Source organism: Gasterosteus aculeatus, chromosome 1, assembly GCF_964276395.1.
Source record: "Gasterosteus aculeatus chromosome 1, fGasAcu3.hap1.1, whole genome shotgun sequence".
Lineage (NCBI taxonomy): Eukaryota > Metazoa > Chordata > Actinopteri > Perciformes > Gasterosteidae > Gasterosteus > Gasterosteus aculeatus.
The window spans coordinates 24184620-24210136 of record NC_135688.1 but is presented as its reverse complement, the minus strand read 5'-3'; the positions used below and the strand labels follow the sequence as shown (position 1 = coordinate 24210136).

At 49.1% G+C, this 25517-nt stretch overlaps 1 protein-coding gene across 2 annotated transcripts; it reads left to right on the top strand.

Moving 5' to 3' along the window:
* Nucleotides 1-44: 44 nt before the first annotated feature.
* appa (amyloid beta (A4) precursor protein a) lies at nt 45-25511 on the top strand. 2 transcript variants are annotated; one of them, XM_040185591.2, is made up of 17 exons: nt 45-321; nt 11548-11715; nt 12961-13090; nt 13309-13421; nt 13509-13699; nt 14066-14424; nt 15072-15239; nt 17676-17809; nt 18610-18684; nt 18782-18940; nt 19138-19266; nt 19363-19462; nt 20069-20281; nt 20371-20424; nt 21499-21590; nt 22612-22758; nt 23081-25511. In XM_040185591.2, exons 1-17 carry the CDS (start codon nt 256-258, stop codon nt 23180-23182), a joined length of 2400 nt encoding a protein of 799 aa, XP_040041525.2. In that variant the 5' UTR covers nt 45-255; the 3' UTR covers nt 23183-25511. The 2 variants fall into 2 exon arrangements, with proteins under 2 accessions (XP_040041525.2, XP_040041537.2); XM_040185603.2 differs by lacking the exon at nt 15072-15239 and having other exon boundaries at nt 58-321.
* The last annotated feature ends 6 nt before the right edge of the window (nt 25512-25517 follow it).

Here is a 25517-nt window from a genome sequence, read left to right as displayed (position 1 = left end):
ATTTTTCCCCTCCTGTGTGTGCGTGATGGACAAACAGCGTATGCGCGTACTCTGCGCGGGCGCGCGCGCGTTAATCCCCGCTCCGCCGTGGTCAGGTGATCCGTCGCTCAGCAGCTGTGCAGCCTCGGCATCGACCACACAACGCGGGAGTCACCGGCGCCGAACACAGCGGCTCCTCAACACCCCGACGCGAAAACCTCCAGACCGCCGCGGTCCAAACGCTGCCTTTTCACGGCGTCGTGTCAGCGGAACGAGATGGCGCAACGAGTGGCTCTAGTGGCGCTGCTGCTGGCTGCGGCGGCTCCGGCTCTGGCTGCCGAGGTGAGGAAGAAATAAACCCCGTTGGCTTTTTTTTGGGAAGTATTTCCACCATATTGCCGCTGTCGAGCTGCGTCAAGCAGGAGGGATTTACCGCAGAGAGACCGGAAGCGGGCGGTCCGACGCGACGGAGCTAAAGTTTAGCTGATGTGAGGGAGGAAGGAGGGCATTGTTACATTTATTAACCGAAAGATTTGAGCATAATTTATTATTATTCTACTTGACCGACTTTCTTAACGATATGCAGTGTATTCGTTGTATGTAGGTTAGGAAAATAAAAGCACATCCGCGGACTGTAGGGTCTTAACCGGAAGTGTTGCGTAAAAGCACGTTCAGCTTGACACGTTGTGATTTCTTGGATTTTTCTAAACCGCTCAGTGTTTTACAACAACTAAAACATATATATATATATATATATATATTAGTGTTTGGCGTTGGTTTTCATTTGTACTAAACGCATCTGTGAGTACGACATATGAACAAAATGTGTATTTATTTAACGGTTTTTCCCCCTGTTTTTCCGATTCGGGCAGTCCCTTTAAGCCTGCTGCGACTGATGCGTCGAGACGAGAATGACACGTTTTGTAATGTCTCCTTTCCCTTTGTTTGATATATTCGTTAAAAGTGGCGTTTTCCTCCGCTTCAGAAATACCAAACGCAAGCAATCGGCGTTAACACATTATATCCCCGAGTAACACAAGTGGCTCCGCAACATGTCGTCCTGAAACAACCGTTTAGTGCTCATTCGGGCTAATTTGATGTCACCTTTTTCGTACCCCGGGGGGCAGATTCTAGGAGTGGGCGTGTTTTTTTAGGGGGGGGGGGGGTAATAAAACTAAATCGGGAAGACGTCTCGCTGCTTCACGACCCGACGCCTGATTCTGTTGCTTGGCGGCGTCAAATAAACCCGTGGAGATGCCCGCATACTATGAAGGAAAAAACCCGACCCCCCCCCCCCCCCCCGAACATTACAAACGACCCCCGTCATATTTCAGTCAGATGGTGGAGAGAAAAGCGAAGTAAGATGGCGGCGGTGCACTGCAGCATTTAGAGAGGGTCAGGAAAGTGGGAAGCTTTGACTGCCGTTGTTTCCCTTTCAAGCTTCCCCCCCTCGCCCCCCCCAAGAGTTTGGTGTGATCATAGTCATTGTTGTACACGCGAGTTGTTCTCTATTAATGTCAGCGGACCCCTTGTTTGGTTTTTACAAAGAGAAAAAAAAATCCCAGCTCATGCATTTATTCAGGCGTCTCTCGCTTTGTGCGCGAGCGGTGCAAAAGTAGCTATTTTTAACCCGCGTCAAATGTAGCACAACAAATTGCTGTGATTTATCGGACTCGCGCAAGATGTGTGTCACGTGATACCTGTGTCATTTCCTCAATGTTTTAACAGTCAACATTATATATAATATGAATATTCTCCATTTTGAAAAAACTGTGATTTGCAGTTTCCTTATTTCCTTTCCTACATCTATTCTATGTATCTCTCAGGCCTCCCCTGTGAGGGAAGTGACACATTCCTGTGGTCCAGCGGTTACACAATCATAGCATACCGACACACACACGATGAATGACTTGAAATGGATCGATGGTGCCGCACAATGGCTTCTATCCCACCTCGGGAGGTTTTTTTTTTGCTGTCTCTGCCGTTTTTCCGCTCTCGTCTCTCCACCAGATGATCCAGGGGTAACGTGGCGGCGGACGCGGCCCGTGATGGGCTCCTCCCGCTCGTCGAGGCCTTTCCCGTTATTTGCCTCTTTTTTTTTTTTTTTTTTTTCGCCCAGCTCAGAACCGTTTCATGAGACGGGACGAGTGGTTTCCAACTTCCGCAGGGCGCTCTCGCGGGATCGAACCCGGCTCGGCCATGAGACCGTTTGCCAAAGATATGTGTGTCTTGATCTCGTTGGCGGGAGCTTGTTTACGGCCTCCACAAACACACTGGCTCGCGGGAAGTGTGGAGCGTGGGAGTTTGGATGCCAGCCTTTCTGTGTGTTAGCGAAACCTTTAGAAAGGGGCTCCTGGGTGGGTGCCGTCCGCCGGTTTGTGTGCACACACGCTGCAGTCTCTGAAATCAGGGTCAACTGAGGCGAATGTCCTGAATAATTCAGTTTCTCAATATCTGGATCTTTTTTTCTCATTGTTTACTGACCTGCTAGCTAACCAAAAACTCATTTATGCTTTTGATTTTTATGTTGTCAAGCCCAGGGGCGGCTCCTTACGGACATTTTATTATAATGTATCCAGCACTAAAGCAATCGCTTAATTTATCTGTCCCTTTTCCGGGTTATTTAATCGTGATATGTGTTTTCTTTAACCAAAAATGGAATATTTGAATATCTTTGCATATTAGTACGTTCGTGGGACAAAACAAGGCATTCTGATTTGAATATTCATTTAATTAAGTCCAAAATGGCCAAACTTGCTGCTTTCAGATTCTAAAACCAGGTAATCTCTCCCTGGTTTCTCAAGGCCGAATTTAATACCTTTGGGGTTTTTAGACTGCTGTTGAGCAATTTAAACAACATTCCATTTGCTCTCAGAACTCTGCTAACAAAAAATACATCTTTCAAACAGGACAAATAAATCCACAAAAAACATTCTGTCTGCAGTCAGAAAAACCGGCGGCAGTCCGTCCCGTCTCTGTGGTTATATCAGTGTGTCATCCTCCTCGTGCCGGTCTGGGCTCATCTCTGTAAACAATATTAAAAGGTATTTAATAAGTAATGAGAACGAGTTTGTCTCCAGCGCTCCACGGTCATCGTTTCTTTCTCTCATTTTTTATTTAAAAGAAAAGCATCCAACCGGCCCAAAAAGAGACGTCTGTAAAAAGAAAAGAAAAGAGGCCTTGTTCAAACAGGACACATTGTCCATCTTAGTTGTGTCAACATCAATGACACCGCAGCGCAGCCAATTAATGTCTCCCCCTCCGCCCGTCCCGGAGGAAAGAATTCCTGACCTTTTTGATGCTGTTGTTTTGGTTGTCATGGTTCTTGGAAACGGCGACCCGTTGTCTTTTTTTTCTTTTTTTTGGATGCGTTTCTCCGGCAGCGATGTGAATCGAGGGGCGAGCACCGAAGACGCTTCCGCCCGCTGAACTCTGCCGCCTTCAAGCATCGTCGTCTTACTCCCCGAGTGGTTTCTGCACGTCCATAGTGTGTTTTCCCCAACAGAAAGGTGTCCCCCCCACCCCCCCCCCCTCCCCCCCAGCATTTCAAAGCATGATAGGAATCTGGCGCCGCTGCTTTCACCGGTAACATGCCGCAGCGCGGCTCAAAGGCCGGCTTTGTGCGGCGCAACCCGGCCTCTGAATGACTCACTGTGCGTCAGTGCCAGGAGGTGAGATTGGATCCGACAAGAACCTGACGGCGTAAGAAGCCTCTCGGGAGAACTTTCCGAGTTCACAGCGACGGGGGCGCCCCGGACTGAGGTGGAGTTATCGCGCTCCGCCTCGTCCCGCTCACGAATTACCTCTGCCGGGGAGAGCGCGTAACCATCGCCGAGGCAACACGCCGTCCCGCCTCCCCCTACCTCCCGCGTTGGCCGCCAGTCTCCCTCAAGGCGCGCACACACACACACACACCTCGTGTTCATCCACACGTGGCCTCCATCTAAAGGGTGTTTCTCCCACCGAGAAGCCGCCGCAAAGGCCGCGATAATTCTGACCCAGGCCGAAACATTCAGTGTTTCCCCAAAGGCTTCCAACGTCCCGCCCGCCACTCCGAGGTGTCGGACTCGATTTAGAGGAGCCCGGCTCGCCGCAAAGTGGGTTCGACAAAGCGTCTCTGTGGTTAAGTTGTTGATGTCTGCTCCCTTCTCGTGTTTACCACCTGCCTGTTGACTGTCAATAAACAGGCTTCAGTAAGGTTAAATATAGCCAGACAGGATCTTCCTTGTTAGGATAAGGGAACTATATCCCTGTAAACCGACGTGTCCCAAGATTGTAAATGACATTACTGCCCGCAGAAGTTGTATTTGAGTCTGACATCCGACATGTTCGTATAGTTCTTGTGAATTTAATACAAATGTGAGTTGAATGTGTAAGGCGTGTGTTCGGCAGCCAGGGAGAACTCCAGACGTGTGCCAGATGCAGTGGATGTTCTAAGCAAAAGTCAAAGAACAGTAATTGAAATTAAAATGGAATGGCCATCAAACACGACCAGGGGTATTAGAAGAACGTTGGTGTTTTATTATCCGAGCGGATTTAGACGGGATCTTGAATGAAGATGATTTATTTCATCTTGGCAGTTTAATATGAGACGATCAAGCATCTCCGTCGAAAGCAACGCGAAGCATCACTCGCGCCGCGTGAATATTTCCTGGAACCACAGTGGAGCTTCACTCTCCGTGGCCTCTGTTTCCTTCCGCCCAGCATTTCGACGCGCTGGTCCTTTCCGTGACACGGCGCCGCACTAACAAACCGCTTCGCCGCGCCGCGTCACCGATGCCCGGCGAGGTTTGCAGACTCATTATTTCAGTGAATCTTCACGTTTTCTTGCATAATTGATGAATCCCTCTTGGTTTCACCACCACGGAAAATACCCTCGGGGGTTCTTTGTTTTTCGAGGGGTCGCATCCCTCCACTAACCAAAATCATCGCCACCCCCCCCCCCACCCTTCCTCAACCCCCCCCTCTTCCCGTGTCTCTGCGCACCGTCCCCGGTGGTTGGAGCCCGGGTTCCTGCTGCTGCCTCTACAAATAAGCCGCTGTGTGTTATTCCCAATGTTCTCCCTCCAGGCCTCCCCCGCTCCCTCCTCCCACCATTTTCCACCCGAGCGATTCCTCACCCCCCCAACTCCCCCCATCCCCTTCAAACGCTGTGTCATCCATACGGCGTGTTCCTGATGTGCCCTCAGCTTGAGCGTCACCGTTCAGAAGGTTTATGAAACTGGTTCCTCCTCTTCGAGTCGGGCGACGCGCCATCAACTGTGGAGGACGAGTCCTCTCGGAGTCCAGGTGTGAAATTGGAACACTTGCAGGCTGGGTTTAGAAGTGTGTGTGTGTGCGCGTGCGTGCGTGCAAACGAGAAGACCGAAGTGAGATGGAGGTTTTGAGTCAGAAAATGGATGTACCTCATTGCCCCTCCCGCTATTTCTGGATCAGTTTCCTGTTTGGCCTCGGCCAAAGAGGCGGACTTCCTGTGTTATTACAGTGGCCGGCAGTGCGAGTCGCTGCGGTAGGAAGCCATTGTTTGGAAAATCCCCGATGTTGAAACCCGACAGTAAGCTGCGTAAAGAACCCAAGTCCCTGTTAAGTAGACTTCTCCCTTCGTGTTAAGCTGGTATTAATCATCATTTCCTCCCATAAGAAGTTTTAGCGTTCAGTCATTTAATTTCAGAATTGAATTTCTGTCATATTAAAGTCTGCGTTGGCGGGTGTCTCTTGCGGCGGGCTTGGGGAACACTCCCCGTGTTTCCAGTCTGCCTGCCATCCCTCTCTGGAGAAGGAGGTGAACGTAATCGCAAATGACAATTACAGGTGCACAGTCCATTAGCACCCGAGGGCCCTGATGCACCGTGACCCCTTGTGGCAACACTAACGAGCTCATATTCAGCCGGCTGTAAATACGTTGATGATGTTTGATGAGGTTTGGGGGTCGCGTTAGATGCCACGCCACGATTGCGACGAAGCAAACTGCATACAAAGAGTCTTACTGGGAAATCTAGATCCATTATTGAGCGGTTTTGTAGCGCGAGTTCGTAGTGGGATCGCGGTGAAATTCCTCCTCCCAGGTGACTTGGATAATGGCGTGGCCTCAGGTTGCCACAGCGACAATGGGGGGAGGTTATAACAGGCCGTCTCCCCCCGGAGGGGAGGGGGGTGGGGTGAAAAGCAGGCTCTGTATCCATGGCGATTATAACCAAGGAAACAAAGAGTCCCATGAGAAATGAAATGGGCACGTTTTAGCTATTTTTCCTACGCACTTCTAATCAGATTGCAAAGAGATTTGTCTGGGATGGTAATTCCAATCCAGGGACCAAAGATCAAACACGTTAAATATGAACCAAGATAAAACATTTGAGTCGGGGGACCGCTGGGATGAGTAAGGAAAGTAAAAGACAATGGACAGATTCTCTAAATGTGATGGGGGGAGAGGATCCCTTCATTGATCCGCCGTTTGACTTGAAGGAATCGTTTAATTTGTGCCTGTCTGACCTTTTTAAGCCCAAACTGACAGATCTTCGATGCATTCTGTGCTGCTCGAGGTGTTCGGGTTTTTCATTCGCTCTGTAATTTAGCTTTTTCTCTGGCAGGGAGTGGGATGGGAAGGGAGAGGGGGAGGGTCTGGCTGCCCTCTAATCAGTGGAAAAACTCTTCCCTCTAAATCTGCTTCCGAAACATCAGGCACAGACCTCTTTACACACACACACACACACACACACACACACACACACACACCCCGTTGGGATAGTGTTGCGGGCTCACTTTAAGTCCAGTCAAAGCACGTCTGTCACAACGCCAGTCCCGTCCCACTCAGCCGTCACACATCCTCCCAAGCTCAGCAAACAAATCCCCACTGCGCCGCGTCGTGTAAACACCCCGCAGGCGGCTAGCGGCCCCGTGCTCGATTCCACCGCGATTGATTGATTAGCGACCCAGAGCCGGGGGCGATATAAGTTTGCCGCCACGCGTTGTCCCGCCTCGTAAAAGGCTGCCGGTGACAACGCAGTAACCGCCTTATTTGCATTGTGTTTTAGGAGGAAGGAGAGCGAGGGAAGGGGGAGGGAGGGGGAGAGGCTCAGACAGGTTCCTGCAACACGTCTCGCGCTCTGGGGCGCGCCTCCCCCCCCCCCGTGTGGGCTGAGGGATGATCTAAGACCCCCCCCCCCCCCCCCGGGGCCGGCCTGGACCTCTGAGATAAGACCGTACAATTAATAGCACTGCAGGACCACCGCCCATCGGGGACACTTCAAACAGTGTGTGTGTGTGTGTGTGTGTGTAATGGATTTATTTGCCGTTTGCGAGCGCGTGATGCAATATTTCTCTTGCTGACAAGCCCCACATTTACATTTAATGGGTAATAAACATGCTGCCTCCCTTTTTTCATCTTTTGGCTCTTTAGTGCCGGCGATCACGGCCGTAGGCGCGCTCATTCATGCACATCAGCACCTTTTACCGTCCCCCCACACGGTGGCTTTGAGACATAATTTACACAAAAGGGGGAAGAAGAGTCCGTACGTCTCACACACATTGATCGATGAGCATGTTCTCGAGGTGAGGGGCTGAGATTCAGGCTAAGGGGTTTTTCTCTTTTTTTTCTGCACTAATATTTTGAGTTGGTAGCTAATTTGTGTTTTCTCCCAAAGTCAATTGGGGGACACGCTTGTAAGGGGTTCATTTATTATTCTTATTTTTGCCGTAGTCTATTGCCATAGATTTGAGTTTATACGCTTATACAAGAGACGAGGAGGGAGGATTCTGTTGAGGTTTTTAATAATGCTTTAAATATCTGCTGTCATATTTTATTGGGGTTCTATAAATGTCTTTTTTTGGTGGTGTCCGCTGCTAGACCACCACGTTAACACGTTCTTCTTTAGAAATGGACACAGTTCTGGGTTGATTCCGTTAGATACAAAAATGTTGTGCATGTTGGAATTGATTGTTTACCAATAGATTCATATTTAGTCAGCACTTTTTGCCCAAAACATGAGATACTGACTTTGCTCACATTTCCTGCTGTCTGTTTCCCAAACTTATCCAAACCACTTCATTAGGCCCGTAGATGGATCTCCTAACAAAACGGAGCACGTTTGCGTGTTTTGGGCGTTTTTTCTGGATTTAATCTGGATCAAGGTTTCCAGCTGTGGACCTGTGATTTGAATCGCGGTGTAACAAAAATCGCACTCCCATCAAATTGCAGCGCTTCACTACCGACTTGTGTGTTGTTGCATTACATAATTAGATTGTTGGTTTATGTTTTTTTTTTTTTTAGTATCCGTTTTCCCTCACGAGCCTCCCTCTGGGTTAAACTAATTCCATTTCAACCTCACTGAGGACATTGAACGCTTTGTGCGGATTAAAAAGCACCGTAGCGCGCCGAGCTTGAAACAACGTGGACATTTTGTCGTCCCGTGTGTCTCGGCAGGCCCAGCGGCCTGGTTCTCAAATGCAATCTTTGTTTTTTCATCCTAGCCGTTTTTTGATGGATCGGTGTTTTATTTGCTTGTGATCTGTGCTGGGGGAGAAGCAGCGATGGGCGACTCGGGCGCTTTCTGCTGACTTTAATTGACTCTGGGCTCAATCTGGTGCAGCATCACCCTCCACTCCCCCGATTTTCGCTCCGCCGATGGCTATCATGCCAGATTGGGACCAAAGGGATATTTTTCCCGAGCGGGCTGCCGTCCTAATCTTCAACGCCCAGATTAGCGCTGCCTCCCCTCCCTGCAGAATGAGCGGCTGGTCGACCGGCGGTAATGTGAACCCTGGCGGAGCTAGGGGGGGAGACGGGGGGAGACAGAGAAGGGACGCCCGGTGTGTCTCCGCTCAACGATGTGTATATATTGCCTCACCTCACCATTTGTCACTCTGCTTTTCTTTTTTAGTCCATCTGTCGGTAGATTGCAGCTTCCTCTGGTCGCTGTTGTCTTTCCTCCCATTTGACGCAGTTATCAGACCAGTGATGTCTCTTTTTTTTTTTTTTTTTTTGTGACCGCAGATCCACCGATAGTTTCCCATTTAGAGCCGGGACTTTGCATCGGCCTCGCTCTCTCTCCCTGGACCTCGACCTCCCCACATCTTTTCCGCTTGACCCTCTGCTCGAGGCCCGAAGGCTTATTGTCCAAAGCATTTGTTCTCCAGTCTTTCCCTGTTCTCGCCATCGTGGTTATTGTTCTTCCCCTCACTTTCTCCTCCACCTCCTGCCTCCTCCATCAGCCTGGGACTCTGATTTATAAGCTTGCAGCGAAGGCTTGGCTGACACTCCTCCTCCTCCTCCTCCTCAGTCTCCTGCAGATGAAGACCGAGCGGTGGAGAGATAGCATTGGAGAGGCTGAGAGGCAGGAAGGAAAAGAGGGAGCGATTGGAAAGGATTGGATTTGCCAACCAAAGAGGATGACACAAAGAATTTGAATGTCAGCGAGCCGCTGGCTCAGCTTGAACCACCTTTGCCTCAAGCAAAGAGGAAGTTGGTTTATCTCTTTCATTGAGCGGCAGGGGGGGGGGGGGGGGGGGGGAGATATGGTCGCAATGAAATCGGGAAAGTGAATTAATTAAAAGATTATTTAAAAACTTTTCTGCTCCCACTTTGCCGCTTGGGTTTAACTGTTTCTTGAGCAGGACGGGATTTGATCGGCTCCTCTCTCTCTCACACACACACACACACACACACACACACATGGCAGTGTGGGAATCGAGCTGCAAAACCCCTAAAATAACCCGCCGCGGGGCAGATGGCCCCGTGTCAACACTGATTGCCACCGGTGTTAAGTTGCCATGTGTTGGGGCTGAGGAGGGATTTAGCAATTTCCTTGTTGCCGCGGCGTTTTGCCCTTTGAACTCTGCAGGTGCCATTTATGACCCGCGGACGTGTGATCTGTGAGCTTTATAACTTCCACTTGTACAAATACAACTGCCTTAAATAATCTGCTTCAGATAACTTTACGTTTCTACATGACCACTTTCATTTTAGTTTAGTGGAAGTGGATAAATACTTATTATATTAATATAAATTCTCCTGAGAACATGTGAATCATTGGCTCTTAGATGCAGATTGATGGACGTGGTCTATGGAGCTACTGTCCGTGTTAAGTCACACATTTTCAGAATTATTTTGTGGCAACGTCTTTAAAAGTAGAACATTTGTCAACTTGAGTGACAGGGAAAGAGTCTCTCTATGAATATAATTGATATTTTGCAGGTTTCGCTACCCCCCCCCCCCCCCCCCCCCCATTGACCATTACGGTTCCCCTTACTGAGGCTGTACAGAATATGAAGTGCACTTAACATGTACGATGGCCCGTCTTCTTCTGCCAAGTGTATCAATTCTGTCAATATCTTTAGATGTAACATAATGAAAGCTGGTAGTTAATCTTCCCCCGCTACGACGGACACAGGCCTGCTAAATTGATCCAAACGTTTGAGTTTTCAGCTTTGATAGAAATCCCTCCCTCCCCATCGCTGCTCTCGTATTGGAGGAGGACGTTGTGCCCCCGGCTGCTGGGAGAGAATCAAGTCTGGAGGAGAAAATATGCTATCTGTCTCACAAAACAACATTTGTTTGCCTGCCAGGGCCTTCAAAACCATTAACAAGATTAGAGCGTGCACAATGGCGACGGGCCCTCTACACCCTCCCTCCCTCCCTCCCTCTCTACCTCTCGATCCGCCCCTCCCACCTCCTGTATTCCCTCTCGTTTTGTTCTAGCTCATTTGCCAGTACAATGCAGACATTCAGTGGTTTGTGTGCACCTCCTCTCCTACGGAAAAACAAAACCTCCACAGCAGTGGCGCGCGCACGCACGCACGCACGCGTGGATGCACAAACCAATACAGATATTAACACAAAATGTAATAGATTTGTTCCAACGGCGGCTTCCTCTGCCTCCAGCCAACTTGCCCTCTGTGTTGCTGCACCGGCGGAGAGAAAGAAACCTGAAATGAATCAACCGCGGGTTCTATAAACGCTGTGCAGGTCTGTGAAAAAAGGGATGGACTCTGATTTCCATAAATGGTGTTGCACGGGGAGGTGGACGGGCTTTGTGTGCCTGGCCGTGGAATCATAGACAACAGAGCGGGCGTATTGCATCGCTCCGGGTGTGTTGTTTCAGGCAATTTATTCCCCCAAAGCTATTGATTTTTTTTTGGGGGGGGGGGGGGGGGGCTTTTTCTTTTTCTTCTGTTCTCCCGGCAATTTTCAGTGAGCCCTTTTGCACGCGTGACGACGCCCAAAAAGAGGAAGATCGATGCTTGTACTGTTAAGAGTTTAATTATAGCAGCACAGAAATGAAACTAACAATGTGAAAAGAATGAGGGGGAGGGAAATTTGGTCTTTGCCTTTCCTCTTCTCCCCCCCCCCCTCCTCTATCTCTCCCTTCTCCTCATCTCATCTTAAACCAGCTTTCCTCATCTTCTGTTTCATCCAACACCCTAATCTCCTCCACCCCCCCCCAACCCTCCTCCTTCAACCCACTCTGAGTAATGAAATTTAATTGCATCCGTCTTGCATTTTTTTCAGCGCAAGTGCTCAAGAATGAGCGCCACGTCTCATTAAATCTCTCCCTCGCCTGTCCCCACCCCTAGGTGCCTACAGATGTTTCCATGGGGCTGTTGGCGGAGCCCCAAGTGGCCATGTTTTGCAGCAAACTCAACATGCACATCAACGTGCAGAGCGGCAAGTGGGAGCCGGACCCCTCGGGCACCAAGAGCTGCATTGGTACCAAGGAGGGCATCCTGCAGTACTGCCAGGAGGTAAAGTGCTGGGAGTGGTACATCACTGTGTGTGTGTGTGTGTGTGTGTGTGTGTGTGTGTGTGTGTGTGTGTGTGTGTGTGTGTGTGTGTGTGTGTGTGTGTGTGTGTGTGTGTGTGTGTGTGTGTGTGTGTGTGTGTGTGTGTGTGTGTGTGTGTGTGTGTGTGTGTGTGTGCCCCCACCGCCCCCGTGGAATTAATTAAGTACGATATTACATCATCGCATTAAGCCAAAGATTATGTGGATATTTCATTGTATTAAACAGGGTGTGGAAAGGTGAACTTCAGTCGAGTCGTTTTCAAAATGAGGTGCTAACAAAACAACGCGTGGCTTTCTGTCCCGTTCACAATCTGCAGCGACTCAAACAAAGCACGAACCGCTGAGGATATTCGAGCGGAGGAATTGGTGGTTGCTGGTTTCAGAGGACATAAGAGCGCAGAAGTCCATCATGAGTGGGCAACGCAGGCCGTAGGCGGATCTGGGTTTTTTTTTATTCACCAAAATCCCCAATTTGGCAGGATGACATGATGCTGAAACGTGGCTCAAATAAACAAGCTGCTTAAGTACATGTTACTTAACTTAAAATTCCCCGGATGGCTTTTAATTAGGCAGCGTTAAGCTAACCAAATGCAACACAGTGAACCTCAGTGTCGTTCAGCCAGAGAGAACCTTCCACCACAAGTTCAATACTTGAAAACTACTTGAGAAAATTAAATGAAGGGAGTTGAGTGATAAGCAGAGGTTGTGCTCTCAGAGAAGCATGTGACATGGACCAAAAGGAAGACGAGCCCCTTATTGCTACCGCCGACAACAAATCCAGTGATGACAAACAGCTGCTCGCTGCATCAGCCGCCGGTCCAGATTGTTTCACTATTTTCTTTCTGTTTCAAATATCAAAAAGAAAATAATCGAACCTCAGTTTTTAAAACTAAACCAAGAAGACGACGGAGTTCTTCTGATTTTCCTGTGCGTTTGGAGCAGCACAGGAGGAGAGGAAGCGTGGGAGGGGGGTGTCGCGATGGAGAAAGCGTTTGGCGAAGGGTTGACACGTCGCCTGTGAATACTGTGCAGAGGCAGATGTCATGCATTGGCTGAAATGAATGTGGAGGTAAACACAGCCAAGTCTGGCAAGCATTGAAATGCTGCAACAAAAAAAGAAGACCTAGCGAAATATTTGGGGACAACTGAAACTCTGCCTGCCTTCAGCTCCGTCCGGTTTGATACACGTATAATGCTGTGTGCGTAGGTGTACCCGGAGCTCCAGATCACCAATGTGGTGGAGGCCAACCAGCCAATCAGCATCCAGAACTGGTGCAAGAAGGGGCGCAAGCAGTGCCGCAGTCACATCCACATCGTGGTGCCCTACCGCTGCCTGGGTGAGTCCCACACGCGTGGGAGCATTTCTGGGAAGCTAACGTTCAATATTTAGCAGAAACGGAACAGTTTATCAAAGTTACCATGGCAACAAAAGGAGTTAGGAGTCAGATATGCTTTACAGGAGCCAGGTAGAAATGAGTCTTCAGTCAAATGTGGAGGATGTGATGATGTGTAGGAATTATGAACGTGGATGTTGTGGTTTATATTTTCGCTGCAGTCGGAGAGTTTGTGAGCGACGCCCTGCTCGTTCCTGACAAGTGCAAGTTCCTGCACCAGGAGCGTATGGACCAGTGTGAGAGCCACCTGCACTGGCACACCGTGGCCAAGGAGGTGAGTGCACGCCTGTCCCCGCGCTGCTGGCGCGCCGCTCGCCAGGAGCCGCCACTGAGCCGTCCCGTGTCTGTGTCCTCCGCGTAGTCCTGCGGAGACCGCACCATGAATCTCCACGACTACGGGATGCTGTTGCCGTGCGGCATCGACCGGTTCCGCGGCGTGGAGTTTGTGTGCTGTCCCGCCGAGGCCGAGGGCGAAGCCGACAGCGCCGAGCGGGACGCCGATGACTCCGACGTGTGGTGGGGCGGGGCGGAGACGGATTACTCCGACAACGGGTACGCTCTCACTCACACACACGGGCGCATGCACCAATAGATGAGGGCAAGGCAGCGGGGAGTCGTGCATCCGCGCTCAGATGATCAGAGATGCTGCCACTTTCATTTCCAACCTCTGCCACGACGATACATTTCTCTCCTTGGAAGCAAAGTGCTGTAATTTAAAGTCTTTGTTCTTTCTTCCTTTACATTTATCCACTTTATCTTCCTTAATTCCTCATCCCTCTCGCTCCTTCACCTCCCCGTCCACCATTTGTTCTTGTTCTCTCCACATGTCACCTTGCTCCCTTACCTACATTTCTCTCCCGATTCCACCCCCTCCCCCTCTTCCATCCCCTTTTCTCTCCATCTCTGCTTCCCTCCCAGTATGGTGCGGGAGCCAGAGCCAGCGGAGCAGCAAGAAGAAGCCAGACCATCTGTGGTAGAGGATGAGGAGGATAAAGAGGAGGAAGAGGAGGTGGTGGCTGAGGAAAATGACGAGGAAGAGGAGGAGGAAGAGGATGTGCTGGATAACGACCAGGATGGAGACGGAGAGGAGGATGAAGAGGTGGTGGAAGAGGAGGAGGAGGTCGAGGAGGAGGAGGGAGATGACGGAGATGATGACGACGAGGACGATATTGTCGACAGGCTCGACGATGATGATGACGACGAGCCCACCACCAATGTCGCCATGACAACCACCACCACTACCACCACTACGGAGTCTGTGGAAGAGGTTGTCAGGGGTGAGGAGCATTTCTGACGAGTGTCTGGTTCTTGTTCTCATCTTTTGTTAAAAATAAATCTCGTCCTATCCTCATTATCATGGAGGTTATTGAAAAAGTCTGAATAGCACTAGAAAAAATGTTTTATTTTATTTTGCGGTGAACTGTCACTTTAATTTGATGACCCGTTTCTTTCCTTCAGATTAGAAAAAGCTGAGTAGTACAACGTACAAAACATGCTTCCCACTATTATTTTTATGCTTTGCTTAACATAATTGAACTCCTCGTTCCCCACCAATTAATTTCCCGTATGTCATTTTTCTCACTGCGCTCATCCATCACTTCAGCGCTTGCATCAGCTACGTTCCATTACTGCCAGAACGGGTTGTTCTGGCTTCTTTTTTCGGCATTTTAGTGTTCCATTTGAACCTGACTGTTCTCACACATCCCTGTACGTGACACGAAGCTTTTGATTTCAACGTGTCCTTGGACTTAAAGTGCCGTGCTTAACAAGTGAGCAGACTTGAGATTTTTTGTTTTTGTTTTTCTTCACGCAACCCCGACAGAGCGCTGAGGCGCTTGCATATGGAGTATGGCGAGCTTTAGTGGCCCCTTATTGCTTCATGAGAGATGACGGAGTGTGTATGTATATGTGTTTGTCCTCCAAGATGTGTGCTGGGCCAATGCGGAGACCGGTCCGTGCCGGGCCATGCTGTCCCGCTGGTTCTTTGACCACCAGGAGGGGCGCTGTGCTCAGTTTATCTACGGCGGCTGCGGAGGCAACAGGAATAACTTTGACTCAGAGGAGTACTGTCTGTCTGTCTGCAGCAGCGTCAGTAAGTCCCCCCACCCCCCTCAACCGCGGCCAAACCGCAGCCGTTTTTTGTCTCTAACCCTCGCTTTTACTCGCCGTCTTTCCGAGCCGTCCACTGGCCGCCGGACGCTCGGTGTGTGTGTGTGTGTTTCCCTCCCAGACGCTCCTTGCCTGTCGGCTTCATTCCCGGGCAACCTTTTCTCCGCCGTCTGTCTGTCACAAATAAATGTCTTTGCACTAAAAACAGACTAATCCCTTGTAGAGCTCCAACTCGATCGTCTGTACTTTGCCTTTTCTCCTTCGCTGTGACGCTCTGCTTGTTGCCGGTATCTTTCTATTTGGAAATGCATTTCTCTTCGGACTGCTGGACCTACATCCGTTTACAGAGCTGGAGATGTTTGAGCTAAAGCGGTGAACAAGAATTCGCAACGTGGCTTCCCATGAATCCTCAGCGAACGAGTTTTGATATTTGAGATTTGGATTGAATTGATTTCCGTTGAAACATATTTGTGAAAAACTCTACGCTGCGACTACAGCGTTTTCCTTTTCATGGACCGTTGTCGAAGACACTTTTTCTAGCCACGGGAACATCGTTGTTGTCCTGCAGCCTCCAACGTCATTTCAATGATTACAGTCATTTCACGGGCAGACATTTCTATATTTCTTTAACTGGAATAGGAGCTTTAAACCCATCCAGGCAGGAATTATTTGGCGATAATCCTCACCTCGCTGCACACAGTGCCTTTCATCCCTGACGTGCTGCAGGCTTTCTTACATAATGTAAGCAATCCACATTTGTTACTACAGAAATATAGGTTCTGGTTAATTCATTACATTCACTTCAGTCGGATGTCAAATTACCCTGAAGCAATTTTAAAAAATGCAAAACCTTCACGGAAGCGACAAGGAAAAAGTCCCCGACTCTTCATTACAGTTCTGCATACCTGCCTTCTACGTCACTGTGCTGATTATCGGCAGTGGTGCTGAAAATGAGTACGTTTTCACACCGTGTTGCTATAGGTATTTCTTTAGGTATTTCTCAGTCTTTGATTTCCAACGTTTTATCTTTTTTTTTCTTATTGCCAGGAGTCTGTGTGCATTGGGGGGTTGTGTGGATGGAGAGCAGAAGGCAGGTTAAGTATTTGGCTCTGATGCTGATTTTTGTGTTGCGTAAGGTTCAGTGACCTTGCGTTATATGTGCGTGTGTGTCTCAGTCAGGAAGTCCGCCATTTACCCTGCAGCAAAATGGACTCACGTTATCTCCATCTCCCTATCGCGTGATCTAATTTTATCCGCGGTGCGTGTTGAGGTGGGATAGTGTTTGTGCGCTTCGGTGTGGGATTTCTGCCCTGCTGAGTGAAACGGAGGCGAGAAAGTGCTGCAGTGTAATTTCCAACACGACAAAACACGAGCCCCAAAAACACACACTTTGAGCTTGCCGGTGTCATTCACAGCCTAAGTGCGACTAGTACTGTTTTAAATTTGTGAAACTAACACAATCTTCATCCGGGAAAAGCTGTTGTCTTGGTTTGTCTAAGAGTTTGGTCACGTGTTTCTCCCCTTAGTGAGAGCGATGACGCCGCGCTCGGGGAGAGTCCCGCTGAACGGAATGGATGAGCTACAGGTTTAAATACAGATTGCAGAAGTAAAGCGCCGGCGTAACGCTCCGCTATCTCGACCAATTTTCATTACTTTCCGCCAAAGAATCAAGTCCTATAAAAAGCAGTTTACAGCGTGTTAATGGGATTCTCCGGACAGGCGAGGACACGAGTATTGAACTCACTTGGAAAGTGGATGGACGGAGACGGACGTCTCTAAATCCGCAATGATGAAACCCCAAATGATCTGCGTGATCCCACCAGAGGAAGGGCGAGAAATCCTAATTGGGGAGAACTGATCCTTTTTTAGAGGCTTTCGAGAACCGGAGGCTTACAAAGCGCTCGGCTCGGGTCGATGTGAATAACATCTCTCCGTTGTTTTTTGTGTCTTGTGCGCTCAGACATAACCGATTTCACAGGACGTGCGACCTTCACACACACACACACTTTTGATAGCATACATGTGGAAACTAATCAGCGGATCCAAATCAAGGTTTCACGCTTTATGTGCTCCATTTTCTATTTTGCGGTTGGTAAGTCGACCAAAATCCGGTCGGTGCTTTTGGGCCCAGAGGAGAAATTCCAGCTCCCGTGTTGTTGGCGTGAGAGCTGAAATGAAGTTACATAAGTGGGAGATGGGTTTTGTCCCTCTGCCACAAAAGACTGCGGCTCGTCTGAAGCGTTCATTTGTCTGCTTTTTGGAGGCTGCTGGCTTCCAGCCACAGCTGCTATCTTCTCTCTCCCCCCCCCACTCCGAACTCACGCTAACCCTGTTAACCCCGTTCGGGCCCTGTGTGGTAAAAAGGTGACGCCTCTTCATCCTCTCGCCTCCCCTTTTTTCTCTCCCTCGTTTCGTGCAGTACCCACAGCCACGCCCAGCTCCCCCGACGCCGTGGACTACTACCTGGAGACGCCTGCTGATGAAAACGAACACGCCCACTTCCAGAAGGCCAAAGAGAGCCTTGAGGCCAAGCACCGCGAGAGGATGTCCCAGGTATTGGCGGAGAGGAAGGAAGGAAGGAAGGAAGGGAATAGACGAGGGAGGATTTTGTGTTGAGTGCACTGAAAGCTCATCCGCAGTCACCGCGTAACGGCCGCTAACGAGGGAGAACAGAGAAAAAAACATTGTCTTGTTGAGATCGAGCACAAAGATGTCGTCCCTCTGATGAATCGAATAAGGAAAGAAGGGAGAGATGGTGTGTCAAGTAGAAACAAATCGTTTGCGTTTTTTAAAATCCCTGTTGGGTAAGCTGACCGAGCCAATTAAACTTATTATTATTATTATTACTTATTGTGTTCTTCAATCAACTGTCTCGCGCTGCGGCAGAGCGCCGCATGATAAGAAGCATTAAGAACGTAGTGGCAATTAAACAGCTGGCTTAGTTTGCGCTGCTCTAGATTAGCTAGAGCGTAGCGAGAGCGTAGCGAGAGCCACGGCATCATCTGATTCCACGCAGTTGACTTCCTCCTTACGCGTGTGGTTTGGCCCGGGTTGAACTGAGGAATTTACCCGGTGAGTCAGAAAGGACACAGCTGATCAAAAACAGGAACAGAAACCGTGTATTTGGGACTTTTTCATCACATTGCATTTTGACCTAAGACGTGAATCCCCCTCATGATTCAAAAAGCAAACACGCCGCTATTTCAACCCTCTGGGCAAAATGTTTTTCTTTCCACAAACCAGAAATGGCATTTTTTAGTTCGACGCAACACATTTTAATTTATTTTAGCTGTAATATCACCTGTGATGCAGCGGTAAACGCAAATTGACACGTTGCCCCTTGTTGCACCCAGGTGATGAGAGAGTGGGAGGAGGCCGAGAGGGAAGCTAAGAACCTTCCCCGCGCTGACAAGAAGGCCGTCATCCAGGTAAGCGGTCCACCCACAGGAGATGTGTCCACCTTATTTGTGTCCCTCTCCTTTTTTTATTATTTTTTTTACACCTATTATATTGCAATGTGTGCAGCGTTTCCAGGAGAAGGTGGAGGCCCTGGAACAGGAGGCGGCCAGCGAGCGGCAGCAGCTGGTGGAGACCCACATGGCTCGGGTGGAGGCTCTGCTGAATGACCGCCGCCGCCTGGCTCTGGAGAGCTACCTGACGGCGCTGCAGCAGGACTCCCCCAGGGTACGCTGACAGCCAGCAGGGTGGTTGAGGGAGATAGTGGAGTCTGACCTGCTTAAAAACATGGATAAATATTCGGTTTGTGTTACGTTTGTCCATTTTGTTGTGCCGCTGTGTAAACAATGGACTCTCAAGGCTAAACTTGATAAATGTATGAAGTAACTTTGCTCATAACCATCCGTCGCCGTCGTCTCTTGCAGCCTCGCCACGTCTTCAGCCTGTTGAAGAAGTATGTGCGCGCGGAGCAGAAGGACCGGCAGCACACCCTCAAACACTTTGAACACGTGCGCATGGTGGATCCCAAGAAGGCCGCCCAGATCAGACCTCAGGTAGCACCAACATTTCACCTCAATTCGCCGGGCGGTGTCTTGGTGACGAGGCGGACGCAGCGGTGTGTTTACTTTGTGTTTCTGCGTGTATAAAAGGTGCTGACCCACCTGCGTGTCATCGAGGAGCGCATGAACCAGTCCCTGGGACTCCTCTACAAGGTGCCCGGCGTGGCCGACGACATCCAGGACCAAGTCGGTGAGTTTGTCTCGGCTTTCGCTCCAAAGCGTCGCACAAAAACAGGATCTCTAAATTCCAACTCCCCTAGAAATGTGCATATTTGTGTGTGTTGATAAGGGCATTGGAGCGATCTGGCCTTATTCTTCTATTCAGAGTCAAATGAACTGTTCGCCGGGTGGATAAAGCCCCTCTGCCCCCCCCCCCCCCTCGCGTGCCAGCACTTGCTATGGTTTCCGTGGGTTTTCAGGTTATTGGAGTTGCGTGCGTCACGCAGCCATCTGTGTCTCTGTATCGGAGACTTTCAGTCTGTGCTGCCCCGGCAAAACACACACAGGAACACACACACACACACACACAGAAGCACAGTGTTCCATAACATTTCTTTAAGGCTGTCTGCCGCTCCTGATAAAGTAACAGTTCATTGGGTTCTGTTATGGAGAAAAAGAAAGCACTCATAGAAATGATTCTTTAGTTTAACGTGTTTTTTTTAATGGAGGGTTTTATGTCCAAACTTACAAGGTGCAAGACGTTTGGCAGATGAAGTGAAACTTCCTTCCTTCCTCCTTTGATTTTCAATTCTAATGTGCTCGCTGATCTTCCCGTTACCTTCCTGCCTCCGTCCAGAGCTTCTGCAGAGGGAGCAGACGGAGATGGCCCAGCAGCTGGCCAACCTTCAGACGGATGTGAGGGTGAGCTACGGCAACGACGCCCTGATGCCCAACCAGGAGTTTGGGGACGGCCAGACCGACCTGCTGGCCCGGGAGGACACACTCGGCCTGGGAGGGGTCGGCTTCATCCACCCCGAGAGCTTCAACCAGCCCAACACTGAGAACCAGGGTACTTACTGGAACACCAGGTTGTCGCTTTCATTTAAGTTAAAAGGGGATTTTTTTTAAACGACACTGATTTTTTTTTTCTCTCTCCAGTCGAGCCAGTGGACTCTCGCCCCAGTCTTGACAGGGGCATTCCTACACGGCCAGGTTGGTACTATTGTCCAAAAAGTCCCCCGATAAGAATGAATGTGTATTTAAAATGTATTACCAAAATATGTCAGACATATAAGGAATTTGACTTTTTAAAAATAAAGTGGGCCAGCGAGCAGGAACTGACGAGTTGAGGTGAAAAGTGCCTGTGGAGTGTGAAGGGCGGTGGAGAGGGATGTCAGAGCCAGTCAGCGGGGGACCCGGGCTCTGTTGATGAGCCCGACGAGGGAGGGGTGGGGGTCTGGGGCAGGTGGGTGGTGGAGTCAAGACATTGACTATCAAATCTGCAGTAGAACTCGTTCCGCTCGTCTGCCAGGTGGAGGTCATCCATGGAGTGGGTTTTTTTGGGCTTGTAGTTTGTGAGCCTTTCCAAACCGATGCACTGAGAGTTTCTCAGGAATACAGTCGTTCTCTCACCGCCTTATCGAACCTGTATTTTGACATGTTGCTGCTGGCTCTGTTGCACCCCGTCCACCTATTAAGCTACTAGCTCAAATAGTGTCCATCAGTTAATTATTACTCACCTTATCAATATGTGTAACCTAATGATTTCTTTTATTGGCTTATCAGAGCTCACAGCTAAATGTGTTTTTCACAGCCTGACAAACCAAAAGCTCAGTAATAGTGGCTGCTGACTGCAGTGAAAAGTATTAGTGAATTATTCAATTATTAACCCTAAATAAATGAATCACATCTGGGCTGCTGACGATCATGGAAACAGTAAATGTTGGTAATTTGCACGTGAAAAACAAGAAGTATTCCTTTGTGTCAGTCCAGGCTCGTAATAAGAGATTTCTCCTCAGGTTACACAATGTCTCCTCTTAAAAGGCCGCTTTGAAGCCATCACAGTATTTTTATTCCATCTCTCCCCCATTGTTTGCACACGGCCAACTCTACTTGACCTCCATTAAGGCGCCGGCAGTGGTTGCTCGACGTGTGATGCAGGCACACGGTACACGAGTACCATGCTCTTGATCGGTGCTGTATTCAACTCGCTGTTACAGTTTGAGAAGTAAGAAGCAGCCGAGTGTCGCCATCCATAATAGATGGCCTCTTTCCTCTCCTTGCCAGTGACCGGAATGAAGATGGACGCCGTACCTGAGCTGCGGATGGAGACGGAGAACAGGCAGAGCACCGAATACGAAGTTCACCACCAGAAACTGGTACAGAAATCCACTTGTGTCTGCAGACTAAACAGACAGCGACACACACACACACACACACACAGACACGTGAAGGAATTTACTGACCCTCGCAAGCTTGCACCCTGCCCCCTTTTTGCCGTCTGGTAAATCTGTCAGCTCTGTCTTCAAGGTAAACTCCCAAGGTTGTTGCCATGGAGATAATGCATGCGTCACACTTCCGCTCCTCCCTAAATTCCAATGTTGTGTGATCACAGTTAAGTGTGTGTGTTTTATGTATTTTTCTGGGTGTCCACAGGTGCTGAGAAATCCCTGTTCGCTAACCCAGTTCTGCATTCATCCATTAATCCCATCCAGTATTGTAATACCAGCACAAAAACCTCAATCGGTCTTCTGTCAAATCCAAATCCGCGTACCTTATTCCTCTTACCTAAACGCCGTAATCTCTTTAATCCCTACATTTTATTACATATCACGTTGCATTAACAACGAGCAGCCAGTGTGTGAGGCTGCCTCCTTGAGGCAACTCCTGAATTGTATATTCACGTAACCCCAATCAGCGCTCCGCAGGGTTTATCTGGAGGAGGCGCTCCAGTCTGAAATTAAGTCCACACTCACTGCGGTGTGACTGACGCCATCAGTGGTGACAGTGTTTCCAAGTCGAGTTGTTTTTCTAAGATTATCTACAGTTTAGTGGTGGTGAAGGTTTCCGTCCGATTCTCCCTGCTGGCGTCAGCAAAGGTGCAGATATCGGGAGTTGTTTTCCTCCTTCGTGAAGCCGCCATCTGCTTCTTATTTGTTTTCGGATCTGCGTGAAACAAACTATTTCCAACGTGATCTGGATCTCTGGGAGAAGCGGCATGCAAAGCATTCGAAAGCACAATTAGCTCTCAGGCCCGGCTGTGCTTCAACCACACTCATTACTCATTGCTCAGCACAGGGTTTCCATCGCCTCAGAGCTCTCTGAGAAAACAATCGCGCTGGTCCGGGTTGGTCCGTGCGACCCGAGTTACAAAACGATCTGTCCTTCAACTCCCCGCAGGTCTTCTTCGCAGAGGACGTGGGCTCCAACAAGGGCGCCATCATCGGCCTGATGGTTGGGGGCGTCGTCATAGCGACCGTGATCGTCATCACCTTGGTGATGCTGAGGAAGAAGCAGTACACCTCCATCCACCACGGAGTCATCGAGGTGAGAAGCAGCTGACCTGTGTGTTTTTTGTTGGTTCGTGCGCTCTGAGCAATCTGTTCCAGTCAATCTGGCGTGTGGGGATGATGCCGCCCGTGCACATTCGTGCACTCGCCGGCGCAAGCTGCCCTCCAGTATTGAGTGTGTGCATTCGTGCGGCGTGCATCGGGTGTGTGGGAGTTTGAAAGCGGGCTTTAAATTGTCAGGCTAAGACGGTGCTGTGCACTCTGCAATTAGCTAAGTAAATGTGATGGGATTAATGCCAGTTACCGATTCGTCGCCTGCCATGTTTAACCCCCTCTCTCTCTCTCTGGCTCCCCTCCAGGTGGACGCTGCCGTCACCCCAGAGGAGCGCCACCTCTCCAAGATGCAACAGAACGGTTACGAGAACCCGACCTACAAGTTCTTCGAGCAGATGCAGAACTGAGGGGAATGTCTCATGTTCACGGCACACATAGAACACACACACACACACACACACACACACAGACATTCGCTCCCACACATTACACACCTCCCCTCCCCTTTCCTCCCCAATCTCCCACCCCAAATACCCCTCCCCGTCTCCACAGAGCCAGTGGGGCTTAGATCATTGAGCGACTGTAGCCGGGGGTTTTCTTTCATTTCTGCCTGGGCGGACACAGCGTGCTCGAGCCCGCTTGCACCGTTCCTGTTCAGTTTACCGGAGCAAGACGCCCTTTTGATTAAAAGAATCAGGCGATTTTGCACGTTGCTCCGCCTGGTGCCCGCTGTCGAAAGGAAAGCAGAAAGGCCCCGCCCGGCGCACTAAAACCAGCCCTCTCTTCGGGGGCGGAATCGCTTTCTCGCCACGCTGATTCAGGGCCAGTGTATTATCAGTTTGGGTTTTTTTTGTTTGCCGTGGGACGGTTTTAGGTGTGGATTTGTGTAGAAAAATCTGACCAGTGAGATTTTAGGCGCACGCTGACCCTGGGCCTCGTTTAGAAAAAGTGTTTGCAGTGTTAGCATTTAAAAATCAAATCGGGCAACAGCACCATTGTTCTAAATCAGGTGCAGTGTTTCCCCACTAACTGCCCCGCTACTGCACTCCCTCGACAGTCTACACTGGAGTATCCCCTCCTTCCCCTCCCCTCCTCTCCCTCCATCTCCTCCATCCTCTTTTCTTTATGCATTCTTACAATGGCTGGAATGTGTTAAGTCACAAAAGGCTCCCAAGGATATGTGGAGAAGCTGATGATAATGAATATGTTGACGACGACGAGGATAATTGTGTATTCTGAATGAGCTGTTTTTTATTTTAGTTTTTTTTTTTTTTGTTTCGTTTCCAGTTTTGTTTTTCAAAAAAGAATGAAAACCGAGAAGAAGAAAAAAAAAAGTGAAACCGATGTAAAGTCCTTTTTTTAAATTGCGTGTAATGTTACTGAAGTAATGCTGAAGTCGTAGCTGTTCCTATGTAGTGCATGACATCAATGACAACAGGATTTGGAAGAAAAAATATTAAAAAAACAAAGATCTTAATGCTGCTCTCTCCCACGTATAGATTGTCATTCTAGCAAGATTGTACATTTAGTATCTTCTCGTGATCACGTGACTTCAAACAATGAAAAATATATATAAATCTAGATGAACGGGCTCTGCTTTGATATCATGTAAAATACACATTTAAAAGAGATCTGTGATTTTGGAATTTAAGTGTGTTCCTCGTGTCTTTTTACGTTTTAATCAGCTGTTTTTTTGTTTTTATTTTAAACAATGCTACGTTCCCGGAGCTGCACGAGGGGGGGGCTGGCTTCATCTCTGTTTCTGTATATTCTCATCCACTGAAATATATTGTTAAAAATCCTCATGCACATCCGAAATCAACCCCGTATATAAAAATATATTATTTTATGCTTTTTTTGTTTTTTTTTATTTTTGATCATGCTTTGTTTCTGGAAAGGGGCATGTTGTGGGGGTGAAGGTTACAGGGAGCGGGACGTGTAAAGAGGAGAAAGCGAGGTGTCCGACGTGGGGGATGGGTTTGAATTATCTCTGCGTGTCTGCTCTGTCATTCTTCAGTCTGGTGTTAAGTCCAGTTATAAGCCGACGCAAGCTATTTTTTTTGGTTTGGTAAAGCGAGTGGAGCCATGAGAGGAGGAGGAGGAAACTGGGCGAGCTAGAGAGGAATGACTTGCAGTTCCAGACGGATGGCCGGCCTGTGCGTGCGTGCGTGCGTGCGTGCGTGCGTGCGTGCGTAATGGATTTTCACTCCCCAGCACCTCCTTTCCCCTCCCTTCCTTTCCTTCCAGGCATGCTGCTCACCTCTCCGCCATCGACGCGCACTTGACTCCTCGGAGGCAATGCACCGTCCCATGTATGTAGGTGGTGGGCTTTCACCATTAGGAACGCTAGAGAGGAGGTGGGAGGCAAGGATGGGAGAGTAGGGAGGAAACGTTCATCTTCATTCAGTCAGCTCAAGTTCAAGGTTTGTTGCCATCTCAACATGACATCATCATACAGTCACCTCCCACTCTGTTAATGCATTAACATCTGTGAGGAAACGGTGGTCATATGGAGGCTACGGTGGGGAGGGTCCTTGGTTTTCAGATTGTGCTCATTAGAAGCCCAACAGAGGGCAGTAGAGTAGAAGAGGAAGCAGGATTTTCTTTCTTTTTTTCTTCTGTGGGTTATATATTGGTTTTGTTTTCCATTGTGTAATATTGTGCAGGCCATTTGCATTGACTGGAAAATGCTTTCTACACTGTATTCCATAATAAAGTTTTGAATGTACATACAAACGCTGT

Coding starts and splice junctions, on each gene's coding strand:
- appa (XM_040185591.2), top strand. CDS start 256: ATGGCGCAACGAGTGGCTCTAGTGGCGCTGCTGCTGGCTGCGGCGGCT. Junction 14,425..15,071: donor TGTGGAAGAGGTTGTCAGGG/GTGAGGAGCATT, acceptor TTGTCCTCCAAG/ATGTGTGCTGGGCCAATGCG. Junction 19,267..19,362: donor CCGCCCAGATCAGACCTCAG/GTAGCACCAACA, acceptor CGTGTATAAAAG/GTGCTGACCCACCTGCGTGT.